Source organism: Hippoglossus hippoglossus, chromosome 17 (assembly GCF_009819705.1).
Source record: "Hippoglossus hippoglossus isolate fHipHip1 chromosome 17, fHipHip1.pri, whole genome shotgun sequence".
Classification (NCBI taxonomy): domain Eukaryota; kingdom Metazoa; phylum Chordata; class Actinopteri; order Pleuronectiformes; family Pleuronectidae; genus Hippoglossus; species Hippoglossus hippoglossus.
Window position 1 is genome coordinate 12,267,770 of NC_047167.1, and position 21,461 is coordinate 12,289,230.

Below are 21,461 nucleotides of genomic sequence, written 5' to 3' on the forward strand. Positions count from 1 at the left end.
GGTGATAGTACAGGAGGAGGGGGATCTGTGCCACTCACACACACACACACACACACACTTCACTCACTGACAGCTACATGCACAACAGGGAAAATGTGTGCGCACACATCCATGATCGAGAGAGAGACGATGATCAGGAACACACAGGGCTGTTATTGCATTGTATTTTAGGACACAGTGAGCTACTGTAAACATGTTCTTATCCATCAATCAATCACTTATCTGTAAAGCACATTTCATACAGAGATCAAGATAAGATGAGATAAGATAAGAAGTCCTTTATTAGTCCCGCATTCGGGAAATGTGCAATGTTACAGTAGCAGAAGACATCACATAAATAGCACACAGTACCTGGGTGAAGGAATATAAAGACATAGAAATATACAACAATATATAGAAAAAATATAAATGTGATTACACCGGTATATACAGTGTAGAGAAATATATATTATGTGTCAGAATATGTACAGTAAATGGATTGAGCATAACGGTTTATATTGCACAGAATTTCTTTTACAAATGAGTATAGTACAGTGAATATTGCACAGTTGGGAAGTGTTAAGTGACAGTCAATAGTGGTGGTGCATGTAGTTTTACTTGGAGCAGAGCTGGTTGTAAAGTCTTACTGCTGCAGGAAGAGACGGCCTGCGATACCTCTCCTTCAGGTGCCAATTTCAGTTGAATAAAGAGCAAAGTCAACGCTGGTCTTTCTGTGGTTTACTTCAACACCTGCAGAGAGACACACAAACACATTTAGAGATGTGAGAGTGAGCACATAGGAAAAGGGAATATCGTTGTTTTATACCATCTGCTGAGTTCATATTATCTCATCCTAAACACTCGCTGGGTTACATGCTGCCTTCTCCTTGAGGCTACGTCCCAGTAATTCATCAGAATACATGGGATCTATATATTATATATTATATTACAGCTGTTTGTTCCGGAGAGAAGGACCACAGTGACTAAATGCTCCCTCACCTGATACTTTGAGGAGACACACGTGCTTGATGACCTGAGGGATCTGGCTGGGCTGTAGTCATGAGCAGGTCAGAAATGTATCTGGGAGCCAAACCATTTAGGGCCTTACAATACTTTAAAATCACTTCTATAATGAACCAGCAGCCAGGAAGGGTTTTCACTACAGGAAACATGTTCTATTGTTTAGCTCCACTTGCCACTCTGGCTGCAGCATCCTTGATGAGCTAGAACCTGTTTATTGTTAATTGGTAAGATCTGTAAAAAGTGCATTACATTAATCTTACCTCTTTGGTAAAACAGGTACAGTGAACGGACCTTCGACAACACCAGCTGTAATCAACAACAACTGGAACATCCTCAATTTGAGACACTGGACAATACATCAGCAGCCAAACCAAAATGAGGAAATAGAGAAAAGGTGAGGAACTTTTGCGCAAACTGCAAAATTAATGATGTTGTTTTGGCCTCCGGGAACCTGGCTGAGCAAGTTCCCCAGAACTAAATGGTGTAATTAGAGACGATTTTGAGGAAGATTAGCCTCATTGGCAAGAGCAAACATTTCCACAGAGATCAGGCAAATCAGTCAGAACAATACAGAAATAAATCTGATGTGTATTGTTATTATTACCTCCGCCAAGGGGGTTATGTTTTCACCACTATTCATATGTTGGCTAGCAGGATTACACACACACACACACACACACACACACACACACACACACACACACACACACACACACACACACACACACACACACACACACACACAACAACTTGGTGGAAGGATCATGGGACTATGGGTGAAGAAAAAACTAATTACATTTTGGCATTGATGCGGACAAACGGGCAGTTACAAGAATTCTTTCTTTTTTATCATTTTTCTTTAATACTGAATTAATTGTCAGTAGTTATAATTAGACAGTTTACAATGAGCAGTGAGGCCAGCATTTGATGTTTTTAACATTACAAAAGGGTTGAATAACAAACCCCACAGTTCCCAAAATGTTCATTCTATTTCCTTATGTTTTTCATTATTATTACAGGTCTGTGGACATTTTAACAAATTCTCAGTAGCAGTTGTTTGTACATCTGCTCCACCTGCAGATGTAAAAATGAACTGAGGGTTGGGGGACATAGGAACTCGGAGCAAGGCAACACACTTCTCTTGTGTTTGCTGTAGGAAAGAGCAGTGACGCAGCCCAGTGGACAGAAGAATGCGTTGACCTGTTGCACCAGTTACAGGTGAGACACAGAGAGGCATCAGTCCTTTCAGCCCTGGTGACTCACATTCACCACATTCACCACACCTTCCAAAATAAGGGAAGTCCCTCCTTCCTCTCCGTCACTTCATTTGCCAATGATGGAGATCCCCTTTTAGAACACGAGGCTTTTAAAGCAAGTGGAGTTAAGTGCTTTGTTAATGCAGCAATATAACTGAGGCTGAGTGGCTTTAACATTACATAATGATGGGATACATATTTGGTTTGTACAATTACCTCCGCCAAGGAGGTTGTGTTTTCGCCTGCGTATGTTTGTTTGTCGGCAGGATTATGCAAAAACTACTCAAACAATTTCCATGATATTCTGTGGAGGGTTGACCCGAGGAAGGAGCCATTCAATTTTGGGTGGATTCAGATCAGAAGGAGGATCCAGGGCTTTTTTCCCCCACTTACTTTAACATTGTGAGATATAGGACATTTTTTTTTACATTTTCCTTGATTTCTCAGAGAATTATTAATAGATCTTGTTATTAGGACACTGGTGAATGTGTGTAATTTGGTGCAGATCCAAGATAGAAATCAGAATGTAGTGAGTTTAAATGTGGTTTCATGAGGGGACTGTTGGGCCTTGATGGAGGTTTGTGCTCTGCTGAGTGACACTGGTGTATTTTTAAAAAACTAGCAAGCAATATCAACTTATTTGTATTTGGCCCAACACAGCAGTAAAAGAAGTGCCAATCACAAACAAAAAGATTCATGACTCTTAAACACACGATAGTTAAATATTTAGTTGGCAGGGATGTCGATTTACTGATGCATGTTTCACTGGAGCCATTATATGTATTATCTAAAACAAAAGAAAGACAAGAATGACAACTAATAACTTTATAATGACAATAACTGGGAAAGGCAACAACGAGGTCATGTTGAGAATTATTGAGAATTACGAACTTGAAATGACCTGAAGATGAGTTTATTAGTATTTATTCTATAATTGCATTTAAATAACTTGTGGTTATTAGTCACTACTTTTAAGTTTGACTGTTTTAGGTAAACAAAATAATAAATAAGATGAAATTTAGGCTAGTCAGAAAACGTTAGGGTGGTGGGGCCATACTGAGAAATGCTGGGTAATGTCTTTGCAGGTATATCTTTGTTTGTGGGAGGGATACTTTGAAAACATGTAAAATACAGATATCACAAGTAATGCCATTGTAAAAGTGATAACAGTCCTGATGAGTCATTCATGATGCTGAGTTCAGGCTGAGTCCCTGTGTCGATGCAGCAGCTGCATCAGAGTGTCAGAGATCTCCCTGTACCTCAGCCCATAGAGGTACGGAGCAAACGCTCTGGGCAGCAACATGAAAACACACATGTTGACTGTGCTGATCCACACACGAACATCTTGACTAATGTCCTTCCTCTGGAACAGGAAGAGCTCCAGGATGAAGACAAAGCCGGGGGCGAAGTAGAGCAGGAGCAGAACCCCGTGGGCCAGCAGGGTGACCCGCGCCCTGGAGAAGCGGCTCTGCCAGATGCCATGGGTCCTTGTTATCATGTAGAGTCGAATGTAGCAGTAAAAAATGAGCAAAGCACAGAAGAGCGCGGCAACGAAGAAGTAAATGTGGATCGCTACCACGTTCTGGACCTGAATGAGGCCAAGAGAGATGAGGACTAGACAAACAGCCAACTCCTCATGGGAATTCCCCCTCCCCACCTCCATCATGATCACCAGGGTGAATGGGTACACGGCTGCCAGAACCCACACCCCCACCAGTATGCGGTGGGTGCGGGCAGGAGGAAGAAAGTCATGGTAGCGGAGAGGCCAGCGGACAGCAGCGTAGGTGTCCACCACCATGAGGGTGATGGTGAGGACGGTGCAGCAGTAGGCGGTGACGGTGACGGCTGTGAACAGCCCACACACGACCCCGGGGACCTGAGCACTCACGGCGTTGCAGATCATAATGGCCAGGTTGAGGATGAGGAAGAGCGTGTCTGCCATCAGGGTGTTGGCCACCAGCAGGTAGCGTGTCTCCCGCCTCAAGGCACGGGACAGGAAGATGCATGCCAGGAGGACAGGGTTGGCCAGCAAGGTGGCCAGGGTGACGACTGTGGTGGGGATGAAAAAAAACTCCATGTGCCACCTCCGCAGACTGTCCACCCACTCCTGGGTGAGGTTGGCCACCAGTACTGATGATGTCATTTTGTCTCTCGGATTCGGAGAGACACAGATGCACTCACACAGAGGTGTGATTTACGATGTGTTGATTACTTCCTCCTGCAGCTTCCTGTGAATGAAAAAAACAAATTAATATCAGGAACTGAAACTGCTTAAAAATGTAATATCTGCTTCATTGTTACTTTTAAAATTAACACCACAGTTTTGCCACTTAATTAAGTGCGTCAGTGAAAACACAAGGAGGCTGTTCTTTGAGATAACCCATGTGCTGTGCAATCAATCAATTGATCAAACATCCACATGAGGAAGATTAACAGCAGTAATTACATTGTGAATTATGGTCTTTAAACAATCACTCTGTTCTCATACATGTCATCGTGATGTATTGCAGTGTGAGCAAACCTGGAGCATATACATTTTCCATGCACTGCACCGATATTAAAATATGTTCAGTTCGCACGACTACTTAATGTTTCTGCCAAAATTCAAATATGATCACCCCACACTCGTGGACTCTGCCCCTTTGGTGAAATATTTCACATGAAAACAAATTCAAATGAAGCTGAAGTTGTAAATAATTAACTTAAAGTATGAAACATTAGAAAATATCCATTTAATATACTGCATAAAAACATTAGAACTGATGAAACTAACTTTTAATCAAATCCAAAAACATAACTTCACCTACACTTTAAGGTGGGGTGTCAGTATTTAAATGCATAGAATTATGATTTAAGGGAGAATAGTACAAACGTGTTAATATTGCTTCCATCTCCTCACATGCTTGTGAATACTCAAAAACTTAAAGACACAACAACGACTCAATCACTCGGTTCTATACAAACTTTGCACATACGCACTTATCGACAAATTATTGATCGGCCAAAGGTGAGTTTTTCTTACCCGACGTCCAGAACAGAAAACGCTCTCTTCTGATGCACATCCATCGAGCTTAGCACTCCTGCAAATCAATGGATGCTTGGTACGACTCGTCATGTCCCCCGCTCTTATCTGATGCACTCTCTGTTGACTCATACAGATAACATGAGGTGGGAGAAAGCTGCGGCCACTTCGCCGTAACATAGTAACAGGGTGGAGCTTTTCATCCTCTTCACTGCTCCGAGTGTTGCTGAATTTTCTAATTTTCTACCCGAGCTGTGAAAACCGTCTAAATGAAAATGGTTAGCTTGAAGTTTCCCTCTTGAGCAGTCAAGTCACTGACATTCCTTCAGTTTAGGAAGAGTCCAAAAACTTCTTGATGGAGCAAAGAATAGAGAAATGTTTAAACTGACGGTTAGAACATCGTCCATAAAGTTATCATCTCACGTCTGTATGAGGTCACTTAAATAAACACCTTTCAACTCCAAACCAGAGGGTTCCCTCAGTCGGATCCATCTCTAACAATAGTTCATTGAGAAGAGAAGACGCAGCATCGTGTTTCCGTGTGTGTTTTAGATAAGAATATTCTGTTTTAGATAAGAATATTCTGTTTTAGATAAGAATATTCTGTTTTAGATAAGAATGTTCTGTTTTAGATAAGAATATTCTAAGCACCTAATAATAAACCTGACCTCGAGAAACAGCTGAGAGTAAACATTTTATTGTTTCATTTGCCATTAGATGTCAATTTGTCTTATCACTCCATTTCCTCTTTAAATTATTGTCAGTTCCCTCATATCGTTATCTCTTTCTTGTCTTTATGTATCCACTCCTGCCTCCTGTCTCCTCCTCTTCATCTTCATCCTCCTCTTCCACCTCAGAATCAGTGCCATCGGCGTTGATGCTGCCTTTGTCCTTTTCCTCCTCCAGCCACTCTTTTGCCACAAGTCTTTGAAAGACATCATACTCCTCCACTGACGCCTTCGCAACTGCTGTGAGGAAGGCGTTCTGGTCGACGTTGAGGATGCTGTCCAGTTTAGGGTTGATGATGATGGTCTGTCCTTTCTTGTCTGGGGTTTGGTACAGACCCCTGCGCTCCAGGAAACAGTGTCGACATCGGACCTCATCCAGGGAGTAACGGAACAACCTGGATTTAATAATCTCCGCCTGTTTGACACCCATTCGAAAGTAGACGTACTGTGGAAGGATGGATAATGAAATTAGAAACTCATATTTAGAGCAAAAAAAAAAAAAACATTTCAACAAACATTTTATTTTAATATTAGTTTGTTCCAAATCTATTCTGTAGAGATCTTAAAATCATACAGTAGATGACTGAAAAGCTTTGACATCCATCAGACTTGTCAAGGTCAAATGCAGCCACCAGAGGGAGCACTACACTTTTCTAAACAGGTTTTTCGTGAGTAGTGAGCTCTTACTGGAAAATGAAATAGAAGTTAAAGTCAGTGTGTAGAACAAATATGTAGATTTCTGTTAGCAACATATACACGATTGTCCCAGAATGCAATGCACAAGGGTAATGAAGGAGCAGTGGATGGTGGTGAAAGGAAAGTCAAAGTGTGATTGACGTCTGTCAGCACGAGTCTGATTTCGAAACAATAATGTTAATTTCTTTCGTTATCCAAAACAAACTTTTTCAATGACTGTGGCCTCTGATCTGATGTCTGCCAATAGTTTGAGGAAGTCATTAAATCGGTTTACAATGAGAACAGCATTTTAACCTGGAAACTGTGTCCTGCCCTTTGATGGTAGTTCAGTTTAATTGTGTTGAACTTAATTTGACTCAAGACAACAACAAATACCTTTTCATGATCATACATTCATCACTCATCAAAAGTTCACAACACAAAGTTATATCTTCACCTGTTTTTTGTCTGCAACAAAAATAAGGACTCCTCGTATGTTATTAATTTTATAAATGATAAAAAATAAATGTAAAAAATCAGAAGATCAATCTCAAATAACTCTTGTAATTAATTATTTAAAATAAATTCTGAGAATTATTGGATATTCTTCTTCTGATGAACGCATTTATTTATAATAACTTTTTGCCTCAGCACTGTCTCATTCCTTTCTTGTTTGCTTTGTTAGCTCACCTGAAACAAGAACTCCACCTGAGCCAGATCCTCCAGGACGATGGCCGGACTTTCTCTGAGGATGTCTGTGACCTGCGGGGCAGTAAACAGACACTTCTCTCTGAGAAGCACCACCACATGTTTTACTGTCTTCACGGGCACAGTCAGGATCTGGGGGTAATGGGCCACCACGCGCTGAAGACTGCCTATGGGGAGACGGTTAAATGTTTAAAGCACACACAACATACTAAAGCAACACTATGCTAATTTTACCTTAAAATAGCAGCTTCAAAATGAGGTTGGAATAAGGAGAATGGGGCTGATTTCATTCGCACTCCTCACCCTGAACATCTGTCCTTGCTCACTTTGGTGAGCAGGTACAATCTCTTGTGACAAGTACGTAACTGACTGATAGCCGCAGTTTCAACTGTCAGAATTAGGTCCAGCAAGTTCATGGGTAATGCTGAACTGTAGATCAGTTAAAAATACTTAAAGTGGTCACGCAGTCAGAGCTTCACTCAACACATTGACAGACTTAGTTTTTCTCTTCACAGACACAGAGCCCAACGGAATTAATCCCTGTGTGTGGCTGCAGAGGGTGCTGCTGTTCAGTAAAGTCACACAGTGTTGCTTTAAAATTCTCTGGGCATGAACTGCTTCCACTTAAAGGTTTAGTTTGTAGAGTTTAGTGACATCTAGTGGTAAAGTTGCTTGTTGGAGCTGAATACCCTTCACCTCCCTCTCCCCTTCCAAACATGAAAGAGAACCTAATGGCAGCCTTAAGTTGTCATAAAAACTCAAAAGGCGTTTTGTTTGTCCAGTCTGGGCTACTGTAAAATGTGTTAAGTGTCCACAAGAGTCCACAAAACACTTTTAGCGTTTCAGGGGTAAACAGCGTTGTGGCCAAATCCAATACAATTCAAATTAAATAGTGACCACTTCCTTAAACGTAAAAAACTGAAAAGAAATTACAGCATGAGTGTATTATTGATTAGGTGCAAAAGTAGATGATTATGGTTAATGAAAGTATAGATTAATGCTGCAACAGTAAAGTGTGCCTTGTTCCCAGATGGACAGCACGTGGAGAGTGATGGGTCAGATGAGGAGATGGAGACACAGAAAGAGGGAAACATTATGCCGCAGCCCAGAGCAAGAGTGCAGGGACAACTTGTTTAAACAGCTGATATCTCTCCCTTGTTTTGTTTTTGTTATGTCTAGAGTCTCAGATCAATACAGCCCTCCAGCAGCAGCAACAACAACAGTGACAGCAGAAACCTCTCCAGCCACCCCCCTCAACAGCAACTTGTAGCTGTACGTTCTGTCGGCATGTGCCCCTTTTGAAATTTGAGCACCTGCCCCTCTAAAGGTCTCTGCACGGCCCTGGACACATGGATGACACCACAGAACGCTGTTTACCCCTGAAACTCCAAAAGTGGTGAGTAGATGATGAGTGAATATCAATTTTTCGGTGAGCTATCCCTTTAAAGGATGAACCGTGAAGAAGATGATCTCACCTTCGACTAGACCCAGTTTCCTCAGGTTGCCCACGCGCTGCTGAAGCTGCGACTCCTTGACGCTGCACACCTCTGGACATTTGTGCAGCAGCTTCAGGACGCTGGAGGGATTGAGCCCCAGGGCGAGCAGCGCTGTGAGGGTGGACAGCGCGTGTCCGGCCGCTCGTCCTCCTCTCGCTTTGGACGCAGTCTCCAGCATCTGCTCAGCCTGAGTCTCTGTGAATCCCATGTCGGCTAAAGACTGCGGGGACAGCTCCGTGACCGGCGTCTCGGACACGGGACTAACTGGGTGGCTGTGGTGCGATGACTGCAGAGGACTCCGGCTGCTGGAGGAACAGAAGAGCCCGCAGCCGGCGTGTGGAGGCTGGAGGAGGCATCTCCAGGTGAGAGGTGGGCTGAGCAGGGAGGAGGAGGAGGAGGAGGCAGCTCTCACAGTCCACCGGAAAACCTTCAGCAAAGAGAATATGGCTATAAAACTTCATCTGCAGCTATGATCGCGATTTAACTCCTTATTAACTGCTCTGATCGGCACATGTGTCACAGTTTGGGCTGGAGAGGGAAGACAGAGCAGAAGTTAACAGAAGAGGTGCAACCTTAGCTTTAGCTCAAGTTAGCAAACATCAAGGTTATAATGGGCTTTAATACACTGAAGAGCAACTTGTATCTGCGCCATTACCACGTTTTTAAAATATGAGACTCCATTAACATGTAATAACACGCTATGTGTCTGAAAAGGAAATAATTAAGAACATTTTCCAGCTTTCTGGTTCACCTGCCGTGCAGCCACTGTGGTTCCCATGCTGGTCCGTCGTGTATATAGTTCCGTGCCCTACGCTGATAAGGTACAGAAAGGTTCCGCCTTGTTGATATTCTTCTCTTTTTTAGTGAGTAGTGTTTTCTTTTTTCTTTTTAAAGATTTACACTTACACCGTAAAAACAGAACTGTCAGTGCAGTTAGACCAGACAAAATGTTTTAATCTTCAGTTAAGTAAGAGATATCATAGTTCACAAAAAAACTTCAACCTATTGCATGTACGATAAGAAAATCATTGAAATTCATTTGTTTTCACTAATGACGATACAAAGTACAATTATAGTTTACAATTTAAACACAATCTACAAACTCTATTTACCAAGTGCACACATTATTTTCTGTGTCACTTGATTAGATACAGCAACATACAAATAAAGTAATTTCAGAATCATTTAGTGTTTACTGTTATACATTTAAAATACATTTACAATGTTTGCAAGACAAATAAAAACAAAATACATTCTGGTTAGTTCTAGATAATCCATTTGATTATTAGTGTGAAAAACAAGCTTGTGGTAAAATATTTATTCAGGTACAAAAATAGATAAAGATATTGTAAATATACTTACAATTTTAATTAAAACATTTTAAAACCATGGACAGAATAGACTTTGATTTTGGTGGAAACGCTGGATCCCTGTGAATCATTACGGTGATTTTGATTAAATATTCCCTAAAGCTAAAGAATAAATAAAATGATTTAAAGAAAAAAGAAAAAAAATGTTGGCGTGTTCGAGACTGTATTGCACTTTGCTAACACAATATTTCCACAAGTTCTTTTTGACAATGATGCTCATTAAAGTGTGCATTTCATGAAGGCAGGGTCTCTCCTTGTCTACAGAAGACTCAGTTCAAGACAGTAGTATTTGTCAATGTCCTTGTGCTACAAAACGATTCCTTTTTCTTATTTCACACTTCATGTCGTCTTTGCACAGTGACAGATCAAATGTTAGACTCCCCTCCCTTTACATTCAGTCTTTAGTCGTCATGGAGGTATTTCTGGAGCTCAGTCTCCAGGGCCACCATTGACAACCTCTCTTCCTCATCTTCCTCATCTTCCTCCTCCTCCTCATCACTAGAGAGAGTCTTGTCACCGTAATCTGGGAACAAGCCTTGTCTATTGTAAACGACAGGGCTGGACTCTTGTTGCTGTGGCGAGCCTGTTAAAAGAAAAGAGTCTGTGCATGAGCTCATCTCTGTTACTGTCATTCACAGTGACAGCACACAAGACAGCACACAAGTTCTAAAACATCTCACATTCAGGGAATGGCAAAAGTGAAGCCAAATCTTCTTGATTGCCCCCTGGTGGCTGGCTGCAATACAGGTCATAAACCCAGCCTCATCCAAATTAGCAAATGGGACAAAGACCAAACAAACAAACAAACAAATAGTGAAGTACAAGTACAATACATTTTTCTTAAAGATGGGTTCTAACATTTTAGGTAATTAATATCACACGGTTTGTTCAAGAGCAAATTTTTCCAGTAAGCTATTAGTGATTTGATGAAAAGGGGGTGAAACTTCATGTTTGACAGCTGAGACTGATTTGCGATTGGCTGAGCTTGTATATCGTTGGTAGCTCCAGACAACAGCTCCACAACGTGATCCATACTGCGAGGACTTTGGCTTTAAATTACGTCAAAAAGGCAAAATGGCTGCATCCATATCAGGGAGGAAGTTGTGTCATGTCGTACATTATTATATACAGTCTATGGTTTCACAGATGGAACCTCATTAGATCTGAAGTGGCCATAGTCAGCCTGGTTGTAAAGAGTACTCACAAAAGCTCTGAGTTCCAGGAAGCACCTCTTTCCAGCTGTACTCTGCCAGGGAAATGGGCTGGCTGATCCAGGGCTGCAGCAGCAGCTGATCCAGAATCATCCTCTGAACAGGGTCAGGGTGCAGCAGCCCACATAGCATGCCATTAAGATCTGAGAAAATACACAGAGAAACAAGCGATGACCCTCTGTGATTGCCAGTGAACATGTAAAAGACAAAATAATTTTCAGCCAAAGGGAAAGAATTGCTATATACCTGCAGAAAGGGGGAATGGGGGCTTGAGTTTGGCTCCAAGGATCTCACCCACATCACAGAAGGGGTTCTCACTGAAGAGCAGAGTGTAGAGCAAAACCCCCAGAGACCACATCTCCAGCTCTGGACCCTCATAGCTACAGAAATACACCAACAAGGAGATACACATTAATTAGAATAAGCTTGTGAATATGGAAAACATGCAATCAATTTATCATTTATTAAACTTTATAGTGAGAATATCCTTGAAGCTAATGTTTAGCTAAGATGAATGGTTATAAAAGTCATACAGGACTTAAAAATAGTGCTCTGCTGTCAGGTTTGATGCTTTTAACAGGATGATTATTCCCCTTTTAGCCTAAAATGTCAATAACACTAGGCTGTTCCTGTTTAGAACAAACACCACTTGTTAGTAATGAGTATTATATACTCACGGATTTCCCTGAAGCACCTCTGGGGAGCAGTACTCCAATGTGCCACAGAAATTGTAAAAGAGCTTCCCTGGAGCCATCATGGCAGCAGAACCAAAGTCTATCAGTCGAATGTGGAAACAGTGGTCGATGATGATGTTCTCATCTTTTATGTCCCTGTGAAGGATGTTCTTAGCCCTCAGGTAGAAGACAGCAGCCACCAGCTGGAACACAGAACAAGCATCCAGTTTTACAGGGAGCAAATGATAATTGTAATAACTGTAATGTGCAATTTAAAAAATAAATCCTTGTACATACCTGTCTAAAGATGTAGCTAGCCAGGGGCTCATCTAACCTCGGCTGCATGTCAATGAATTCAAAAAGGTCCAGACCTTCTCCGTGTTTCTCCATCACCATCTGGAAGTAGCTCCCGTTCTCAAACACTTCCAGCACCTAGTGGCACACACATGCACGTCAAGCAAGGAAATATTTTACAGTTTAGAAATAAATGTTTCTGAAACTTTGTGACTTAAGTGTTTTGATGCGACAACCCAGTTACCTTGACAATATTGTGGTGCTGCACTCGTGTCAGTATGGCAATCTCTTGGCTGACTCGCCCCAGCATGGGGTCGTCTAACCAGCAGTCACTCACTATCCGGGCTTTACCGATGAACTTCACCACCACCTGTGAAATGAACATTTCATAAAGAGGCCATATCATCCCAAACCTAACTTTAAATATAAACTATCGGTATGATTCTGCATTGATAAAATTAATTTCTTACTTCTTGTCCATCACTGTGTTTTAGTGCCTTCCAGACAAAACCAAAGGCTCCTTTACCCACAGCTTTAATTGGCTGGTACTCCTCTTCAAACTGTCCGTCACAGGCTCGAGAGTGCTCCAAGTCCATGGTGGAGCGTAATGCCTCCCCAATCCTCTGGAGGGCAAAAAGGAAAGACTGATGAATAACACTTTTTATATTTAGCTAAACATGAATAATGTGGCCTTCTGTCTTATTTCTTAAGATCTTTTTTGCTACCAACCTCTCCGGGACTGGCTCCTGATTGGTTGTGCTGCGACATCGCCCCCTGCTGGCCAGGTCTACTCATCCAAACACAGAACATAGAGCTTCCATCAGGGAGGTCTGTCTTGCACACCTCACATTGCACATCTGCAGGGAAAAACAAAAGACTGTTTAAAGTCTATTTGCTTTATGTTGGAGTATCTGCAGATTTCTTATGAGAGAAACTAAAACAGTAAACTTGTACCGACCTACTCTTGTGCCATCTCTGTGGTAGGCACTTCCTTCAAATCGACCCTCCAGTATCTCTGTAGCGTCTGAGGAAAGCGGGTGTCCGTTAACTTTCTGTTTTTTAGGTGTAGATGTGGCAGGAGTGTCTCTCACTGACTGAATCCCACCATTCATTTGTACGGGGAACTCCGCACTCTTTCCTTTATGAATTGTAGAGAGAGCTCCCCACTGTTCCTGCTCGCATGGCTCCTTTTGTAGTTCTTCAGTTGAACCATTTCTGGCCACCACAGCAGGTTCTTTAGTCTCAGCAGGCTCTGCCTCTTGGTCAAACTGTACCTCGCAGGGAGAGGGTGTCCGCAGGAGCTCGGTTGTATCGCAGGATATCATGGAGTGTTGGTTGTCATCGCCGTATTCTCCGCCACTGATCAGCTCTATACTACTGCTCAGATTCAGATCAGCCAGAGCCCGGGTCACCAGATCACCATTACTGTTGAGGTCCAGGAAGTAGCTGGCTGAGTCCTCTAATTGTGCTGCATGAGACTCCTCTGCTTGGCCTGGGTCAGATCCACCATTACCAGCAAATGTTTCACAGAAGCCAGAGGAAGACCTGGGAAATTTAGATTTTACACAATGATTACTAGGATCAACAAACTGCAGCGCTGGATGTACAAATCTTTTCATAAATTAATTAATTTATCAAAAGGAGGTAGGGATATGTGACTTTTGGTGAAGAATGTTAAACGCCTTCTCTCCAATTTCAAACTGGCATGTCACCGTCTTTCAGGGCTGTAAATTCTTCTTATTCAGGCTTCTTTGCCCATAAAATATTAAAATGAAAAGCAGTTCAGTCCAAACTGATGTTATGGAATCACTCTGCAGTTGCTCTGCCAGGAGAGAGAAGCTTTCTTCTAATTTAAGGCATTTAACCAAATTTCCACTCCCTTTCCATGATAAAACTTGAACTAATAAGCAATCTGTGATGGAAAATCATAGATATTAAGAAAACTAGTGTGATAACCTCTTGTCTTGTAGTCTTGATTACTGACATAAAATATGAGCTGTCTTCACAATTAGATGTTAAATGTGGTAATAATGACATGGAAATAAAGGTACTAAAAATGTGACAAATAAAATGTCTCTTAAATCAAAGGATTTCTCTCCTCACCTGCTCTCCAGTGAAATGACCTCATAGCTGGAGTTCTGGAGGACAGAGGTACATGATTGCTGTTTTTTTCCTTTATTAGGGGAGGTGCCAACCCCCCTGCCAACAGCATGTCCTCTCTGAGTGGGAGTGTCTAAACAAGGAAACAAAATGATGATGAATATTTTTCAAGACTGCTATTTATATGCTAATCCTCACTGTATATATGAAAACAGTACAAACAACATTAAACCTTTCCATATAGAATGTTGTGCAGATTATCTTGTTGATTTTCCTTTGAAGTTGTCTCTGTTCCCATTTGAATATATATTACACTCCTGTAGTTTAGTGTACTGTGTACAGGAGATGTTCATACCGGCATCAGAAATGCCTCCAATACAGCAGAAAATGCTGGGTCGGGCAATGGTGAGTAGACAAATCTATGTATTGATCTGACACCACGTCTTCAAAGTAAATTAGTTTCACCCCGATAAAACTGCAATTTTCTTTTACCAGGAATAATTTATTTACTGCTCCAAATCAGCAGTTGCGTTAAACTGCCACGGGCAAGTATTGTTTTTAGAGCAGCAAAGAAGAAGTGATTACCAGTAGTGTAGTGTTAGCCCGGGCAAGCTAACACTAAGAATTTGGCAATATTCCAAAAAGTCCCACAAGTGTTGTAATTGGTGTTGCCAATTACAACACTAGCAATAGGCCATACAACAATGATTGCAATCATCACTGCCATGCAGGGTCAAGTAGAAAGCTACTGTTATAATACATTTATAAAATGTATAATGAACACTGGTATCGGCCAATATGCAAAGTCCAGTCGGAAAAAAATCCACAGGAAATACAAATAATCTACAAATAAATGACTTAATGGAAAATAGAAAATATAATATCTAAGTAGTACACCTGGGGATAAAATTCACCTGGGACAATCTCAATGGCAGGTTGGTTATTTTTCTGAACCCCATTGCAGAGCTGCTGTTTTGCATCGTTCTGTGATGGTTCGGGGAGAATAAGGCAGAAGGTGCCTTCTTCTTCTGGAGGTTCCACCCAGGCAAATGTCTTGAGGAGAGCCTGAGTGGTGTCTGCACTGTCCAGCTGACTCATGCAGGGAGCGACCCCGGCTGCCTCCTCCATCAGCTCTGTTGTGTCGTCGGCCCTGATGAAAGAATGGCAGGATTTAGTCAAAATACTGTATTGTGTGTGTGAAGTGTGGATGTACATAATTAATGTTTAAACCTCTCATCAGCCCAACATGTCAAATAAGCAGGTTTTGTTTTTGTCATTTGATGTGAAAATGTCCCTCTGGATTTATTTTTCTTGGGGGAGTCTGGATACATGCATCAGTCAATAACAATCTATTGTGACTCTCGTATGTAATGATCACCACTTATTAGCAAGGACAGAAAAATCATTCCACCTAATTAATGGGAAAGTGCAATGGCAAACAAGCAATAACATGTTGTAGGAAAGAAAATTCCCACGGGCGTTGGGTTTGATGTGTTCTTCTGTCCAGTTCTGTGGCATTTTACGTGTTTAGCTGTAACAGTAAATCTAATATACGAACATAACTGTTTGGAAGTGTCCGAGATTTTGTGAAACACTGTGAAATACTGTACTAAATAATTAACTAAATGACATACTTATACAATACTACACCAATGCCATGTAAGTATACATTTTTTTAAAGGTTTTTAAACCTAAAATGCTGAGACATTATCTGTCCAACAGAGGGCAAAAGAGGACATTTAATACATTATAAATCCAAAATCCCGGCTCTTCATCCCCCCGGTGTCACAGTGAATGATCTGAATGTATCATGAGGTGAAACTAGTCTGCGCACACACGCCGACAACAATTCTCAGCCTTAAAGTTTACAAAAACCTGGCCTTGAAAGAAAAGACAAAATTAAACTATGATAAAAGCGTTTTTGTAAAAGGGAAGCTGTAAGTGAACAACACTTCAACACTTACTGAGAAGCACATTAAATAACATGCAGTCTACCTTGAGCAGCTTTTGTCCACCCATTATTAGAGTAAAAACAAAACAAGCTTTAAGCCCAACACTAATTCTAATGTCTGCCTGCACATAGAGATGGGACAACAACTGATACTTTAAAACTAAGCCAAGGACAAAATTCTGAAAATACTGACAGGATTTGTTTTTCTAAATTACTGTGTGTATCAAAGGACGAGGGCAGCATAACAACCCTACAAGTCTTCTACTCTGAAGTCAAGAAAAAGGAAGCAGGCACAGTAAATACCTGGAATGGCTGAGGCAAGTAAGTCTGCAGTAACAGGTCTTATTTACTTTTGTTGAACATAAAGTCCTTGAGCACAAAATATCTAAGTGGCATATGACAACAAGCACATGTGGATGTTTACTTACATAACCACACGTGTAGAGGTGACTGCAGGCGCGGAGAGAGTTGACAACGTGCCGGCCTGTTTCTCCAGTCTGGTGTCGGTTCCAGTGAAGATCCTGCCTCTGCCTGACGAGGTTCTTCCCATGATGGCTTGATGCACTGTGGCCATATCGCCTGCCACCAGTGAGGACGGATCTAGGATTGCGAGAAAATTATAGATACTGCAAAGAAATAGTATTGCCTGACAAGACAAAGTAAAAAAAACACAGGAATACATTTTGTGTAAAATAATTGAGTAAGGAAACTATCACTACACACAAAGAGAACACTAAAGACTAATCACAGAAAGTAGATAATGAAACATGCTTTGTATACATCACAGATGGATTCAAATGCCTACCAGATTTTCCTGATATTTTGGATGAGGCTGCACTTTTACAAGCCTCTGCCTCAGAATTGGAGAATGGACAGGTCTTTGTGCCAGACATCCATCCGTAGAAACCAGGCATCAGGAAAGTGACACTCTGTTGGAGACAAAGCAGCAATAACAGAAGTGAGGCTCGTTCCAAATCTCAATTCAAACGGTATTATTCCACTGATCGTGTTGGCTGACCTTTCCCAGCAACTCGTCCCTGCTGTAGCCAAACAAACTGAGGGCCAGGTGGTCGTGAATGCTGCAGATGGAGCCATCAGGACGGAGCAGGAGGAGACCGCTCAGAGGAGCAAACACCCAGACGGTTCCAGAGTACTCCAGCGCAGGGCTTGGGGAGAGGACCCTGGCGTCCATTTGGACTCCTTTGAGAAACCAGACGCATGTTGAAAATGCATAAAATCACAGTATTTGGTGAATAGGGTGTTCGAGGTACACACTAGAGCTCGACCAATATCTTGGTCGGCCAATAATATTGACGGATATGAGCCTTTCACAAACCTATCGTATCAGTGTTTATGTTTGTTGACATGCACCAATATGAAAACTTTTTACAGAATAAATAAAATGCAGAAAAGATGAGCACTTATGTTTACATAAAAAAATTGTATCTTCTTAATTAATGTTTGATATATTTGGTTGTGTCTGTGTCTTTGTATTTTAAATCGTTTATAATAGTTTATGGTTAAACTGTAACAGTTGTGTGTAAAGTTTATACATCTTAAAGTTGATATGTTCTTTGTTATATGTTGACATTGTTTGCGCAGCATTTAGAAAAACTATTTTAACTTTGATCATTCTAAGCCACGATTGTCAGTTTATTCAGATTTTGATTATTTTTCCAACTGGATTTAACTGTTTAATCTATTCTCTGCATGTTTTTTCTGCACGTCTGGAGTCTCCCTCTGCAAGATGTTTGGGCAGGATAACACTGACACAGTGGATTATGCTCCAGTTTGCTCAAAATAATATTGAATGTTTTTAATCCCTCTGAGATTTAGCTATAGGTGACAGCTTAGTCTTAGCATCAAACTAAACAACTCACCAGAAGATGGGTCTTTTCCATGTGAGTGTGAGGCTTCTGTCTTACACACAGGGGAGGTGAGAGGGGAGCAAGGCTGCTTGTCTTGTACGGCAGAGCTTTCAAGGCTATCTGATGGGCAGGTGAAACCAGTTTTGTTGTTTTGGGGTTTTCCACATAGGACAGCCCCCTGAATTTTGATACACAGCGGGACTAATGCACCCCCTCTGCTTTTACCGTACCGTCTCTGAACCCTCAGCATCTAAAAGAGAGGGAAGAAAAAGCAATGTCTAAAATGACAGACTTAAAGAAGTACCTAAGCTTAAAACGTAGGGATATAAATTCTTTTCTGCGTGTTCCTGAACCGACTAAGAAGCACTCTGGTAAACAGAAACTTAAAAGCAAAGCTTAAGAAAGGGAGCGCTCCTCTGCTGAGTGGGACAATTTTGGTTTCAAAGTGTGCTTACTTTGGGTAATGCATGAGTGTGCAGGGGGATTTGTAAAAAGGGGATTAGCTCCTTCACAGACACCCCTTTTAACTCGTCAGGATGGTGGTATCCTAGGAGATGTGCGAATGCCAAGTCACAGGTTAGGACACTGCCCTAGAAATGACAGAGAAGTGTAAGAAACAATTGTATTAATAGGTTAGAACATTTCAATATTTTACCCAGTTGGAAATACTTCAACGTACCAAAACAGTAATACCACAGAGTTTGTAAAAACATTTTTAATGAGCAGAAAAGCTCATTAGAAATGTTTCCAAAAACCTGAGATAACTGACACAACTAATGCTACTAACTAATGATGTACTTACATCTTGTGAAAAGGAGAGAAAGGCTGAGAACCGCTCTACGCTTTCCATCATGACAAGCCATGGCTCTTCAATAGGTGATGGTTTGTGAAAGCACACTGACACCGGCATCTCTCCAGATTCCGTCACAACATCCACCTACAGAAACAATATTTAAACACACAAAACACACTCTTCAATACACACACATACACATACTTGTAGTGGTTGTGTAACATTATTTGACTAAATAGTAACTTTCATACCACTTTTCCAAAAACAGCTGCAACAGTTCCATCCTCCAGCAGATAATCTTCTTCCAATGCTTGTTCCAAGACCTGACTGGTTTTCTTTAAGAAACCGTCCAGCTTTTTTCCAATCAGCTCATTGGTGGTGCACTCAAACAGTTTGCAGGCCTGTTCGTTCACTGACAAAATCTGAAAAAGATTTAATAAAACGTGTTTTTACAGGGTATGTTGTAGTTGAGGTACAGTTTGACCAATTCCACTGAGCTACCTTTGCTCACATTTAATTCACACACACACATGAACAGCGAAATTACCTCTCTGGTTTTATGGTTGACAGTAAGAAGGACTTTGTTTGGGTTCAGGACGGATGGCGATTCTGTCAGGCCAAAGTTTCCAGAGTTTAGTTGACAGAACAGGCTTTCTTCTGTCTCTGACATAGTGACCGGGTGTGGCGGGCAGACAGCAGAATCTTGGGGGTTAGGGTGTAAACTAGAGATTTGGTGGTTTCTTGTTGCGACTGAACCGCAAAGATCCAAACGTCCCCCTGTAAAAAAAAAAAAATTGGAACACATTTTTAAAGATTATTTTTCCCCACGTCAACGATTATCATTTTTCACCCCTCAGAGGATATATATGTTTCTCATTGTTTGATAGCAAGATTACGAAACATCTACGGGGTGGATTACCACGAAACTTGGTGGAAGGATGTGGTATGGATCAGGAGAGAAACAGTTACATTTTGGTGTGGCTCCAGGTCAGGGCACAAATCCAGGAATTTCCTTTTCAAATAAAAATTTTAATTTCCACTGAGGAGGTTTTCTTCTGCATTTTTTTTGTTAGCTGGACTATGCAAAAATACAGATTTTGTGAAGGGGTGGGGCATGACTCAAGGAAGAACCCATTACATCAGAACTGTTTTCACTTTCTTTAACATTGCAAGATTGCAGATCTAGTGAATTTAATTGTGGTTTCATAAGGGTACTGTTGAGCCTTGGTGGAGATCTACGCTCTAGTCAGTGCCATTCTAGTTTTTATATTAGTTTTTATAAAAGCTTTAAATAGCTTATTTTGTCCAAATTCACATATAGCCAGTTCTTAATTCTTATGGTCCTGTATGTGCCAAGTTAAACTCACCTGTCAACGAACCAGGATAATAACGACGTTGCAGAGCTAACAGTTTCTGCCTGTACAGAGGTGTCCGGGTGTGTGGGAAGGACTTGTTGAGGTCGAAGTCATCTTCCAGGAGATCAGAGGAGAGGTCGGGCACCACACAGATGGTGTCTCCTTTAAGTCTGGCCCCGAGACGAGCCTCAGTCGACATTGTTGTTGGGTATCCAGCTAGAACTGACGAGAGGGAGACAGAGAAAGTGTGATAGCAGCGTTGTAACGACGCTGTAAAGATGAACCCAAACACAGACTCAATAAATGACAGACACTGTTGATAACTCGGACAGCAGCGTCTCACCTCTAGTCGCAGAAAGGCACCGTGACACTTCAGCTTCCGGGCTGTTCCGCACAGATACGAGTCGCAGCAGTTTCAGTTGACGATAGTTGACAAGGTAACGCTGCCTCTTCCTGGCTACCTGGCTAGCTAACCATCTGCTAGCTCCACTGCTAACGTTGCTACAAACAAAAACTCCACCGCCGCGCTCTGATCAAACGGTTCACCGCTACGATTTTAAACAAAGTCGACGTTACTGTAAAGTCTGCACAGCGTCGACACCGCCTCCAGTGCGTCAGTTTGGGACAGACGCAGGTTTTAACGCGGTTATTCCCACTTAGTTCAATCCGTGTTTTTGTAAATCGCGGGGTTCGAGCGCCAGTCGAGCGGAAGAGTCGACGAAGGCGTCTGTAGCCAATCAAATGTCCCGCTGCCACACAGGGAAAGCTCATTGGGTTATTCACCGGAAACGCCCGCCTTTGTTTCCGTGGACACTGTTTCCGTGGAAACAGAGTCAGAGCAGCAAATAGGATCCAATCAAATAAACGAGGAAAAGAAAGCGTTTGATTTAATAATTTCATGATTGAATTGAATTTGTTCTTGGAGACATTAACCCTTTACCAAAAACAAAAAAGTGAC

At 41.6% G+C, this 21,461-nt stretch overlaps 3 protein-coding genes across 4 annotated transcripts; all 3 read right to left on the bottom strand.

Moving 5' to 3' along the window:
- Positions 1-2,683: 2,683 nt before the first annotated feature.
- LOC117778108 (probable G-protein coupled receptor 148) lies at positions 2,684-5,850 on the bottom strand. The gene is made up of 2 exons (XM_034613378.1): positions 5,281-5,850; positions 2,684-4,486 (listed from the first exon to the last, which is right to left on the bottom strand). The coding sequence occupies exon 2, from the start codon at positions 4,399-4,401 to the stop codon at positions 3,457-3,459; it is 945 nt and encodes a 314-aa protein (XP_034469269.1). The 5' UTR covers positions 4,402-4,486; positions 5,281-5,850; the 3' UTR covers positions 2,684-3,456.
- A 34-nt stretch (positions 5,851-5,884) lies between these two features.
- Positions 5,885-9,703, bottom strand: mterf4 (mitochondrial transcription termination factor 4). 2 transcript variants are annotated; one of them, XM_034613377.1, is made up of 5 exons: positions 9,639-9,703; positions 8,867-9,314; positions 7,374-7,558; positions 6,056-6,453; positions 5,885-6,011 (listed from the first exon to the last, which is right to left on the bottom strand). In XM_034613377.1, exons 1-4 carry the CDS (start codon positions 9,663-9,665, stop codon positions 6,058-6,060), a joined length of 1,056 nt encoding a protein of 351 aa, XP_034469268.1. In that variant the 5' UTR covers positions 9,666-9,703; the 3' UTR covers positions 5,885-6,011; positions 6,056-6,057. The 2 variants fall into 2 exon arrangements, with proteins under 2 accessions (XP_034469268.1, XP_034469267.1); XM_034613376.1 differs by having other exon boundaries at positions 5,962-6,453.
- Positions 9,704-9,823: 120 nt separating this feature from the next.
- Positions 9,824-21,257, bottom strand: pask (PAS domain containing serine/threonine kinase). Its single transcript, XM_034613374.1, has 22 exons — positions 20,847-21,257; positions 20,516-20,725; positions 19,696-19,925; positions 19,400-19,570; positions 19,158-19,292; positions 18,811-18,945; positions 18,368-18,605; positions 17,506-17,687; positions 17,293-17,416; positions 16,916-17,087; positions 15,451-15,686; positions 14,540-14,669; positions 13,395-13,981; positions 13,166-13,293; positions 12,907-13,059; positions 12,681-12,806; positions 12,440-12,574; positions 12,146-12,345; positions 11,715-11,848; positions 11,462-11,611; positions 10,652-10,840; positions 9,824-10,591 (listed from the first exon to the last, which is right to left on the bottom strand). The coding sequence occupies exons 2-21, from the start codon at positions 20,700-20,702 to the stop codon at positions 10,659-10,661; spliced, it is 3,735 nt and encodes a 1,244-aa protein (XP_034469265.1). The 5' UTR covers positions 20,703-20,725; positions 20,847-21,257; the 3' UTR covers positions 9,824-10,591; positions 10,652-10,658.
- Positions 21,258-21,461: the final 204 nt, after the last annotated feature.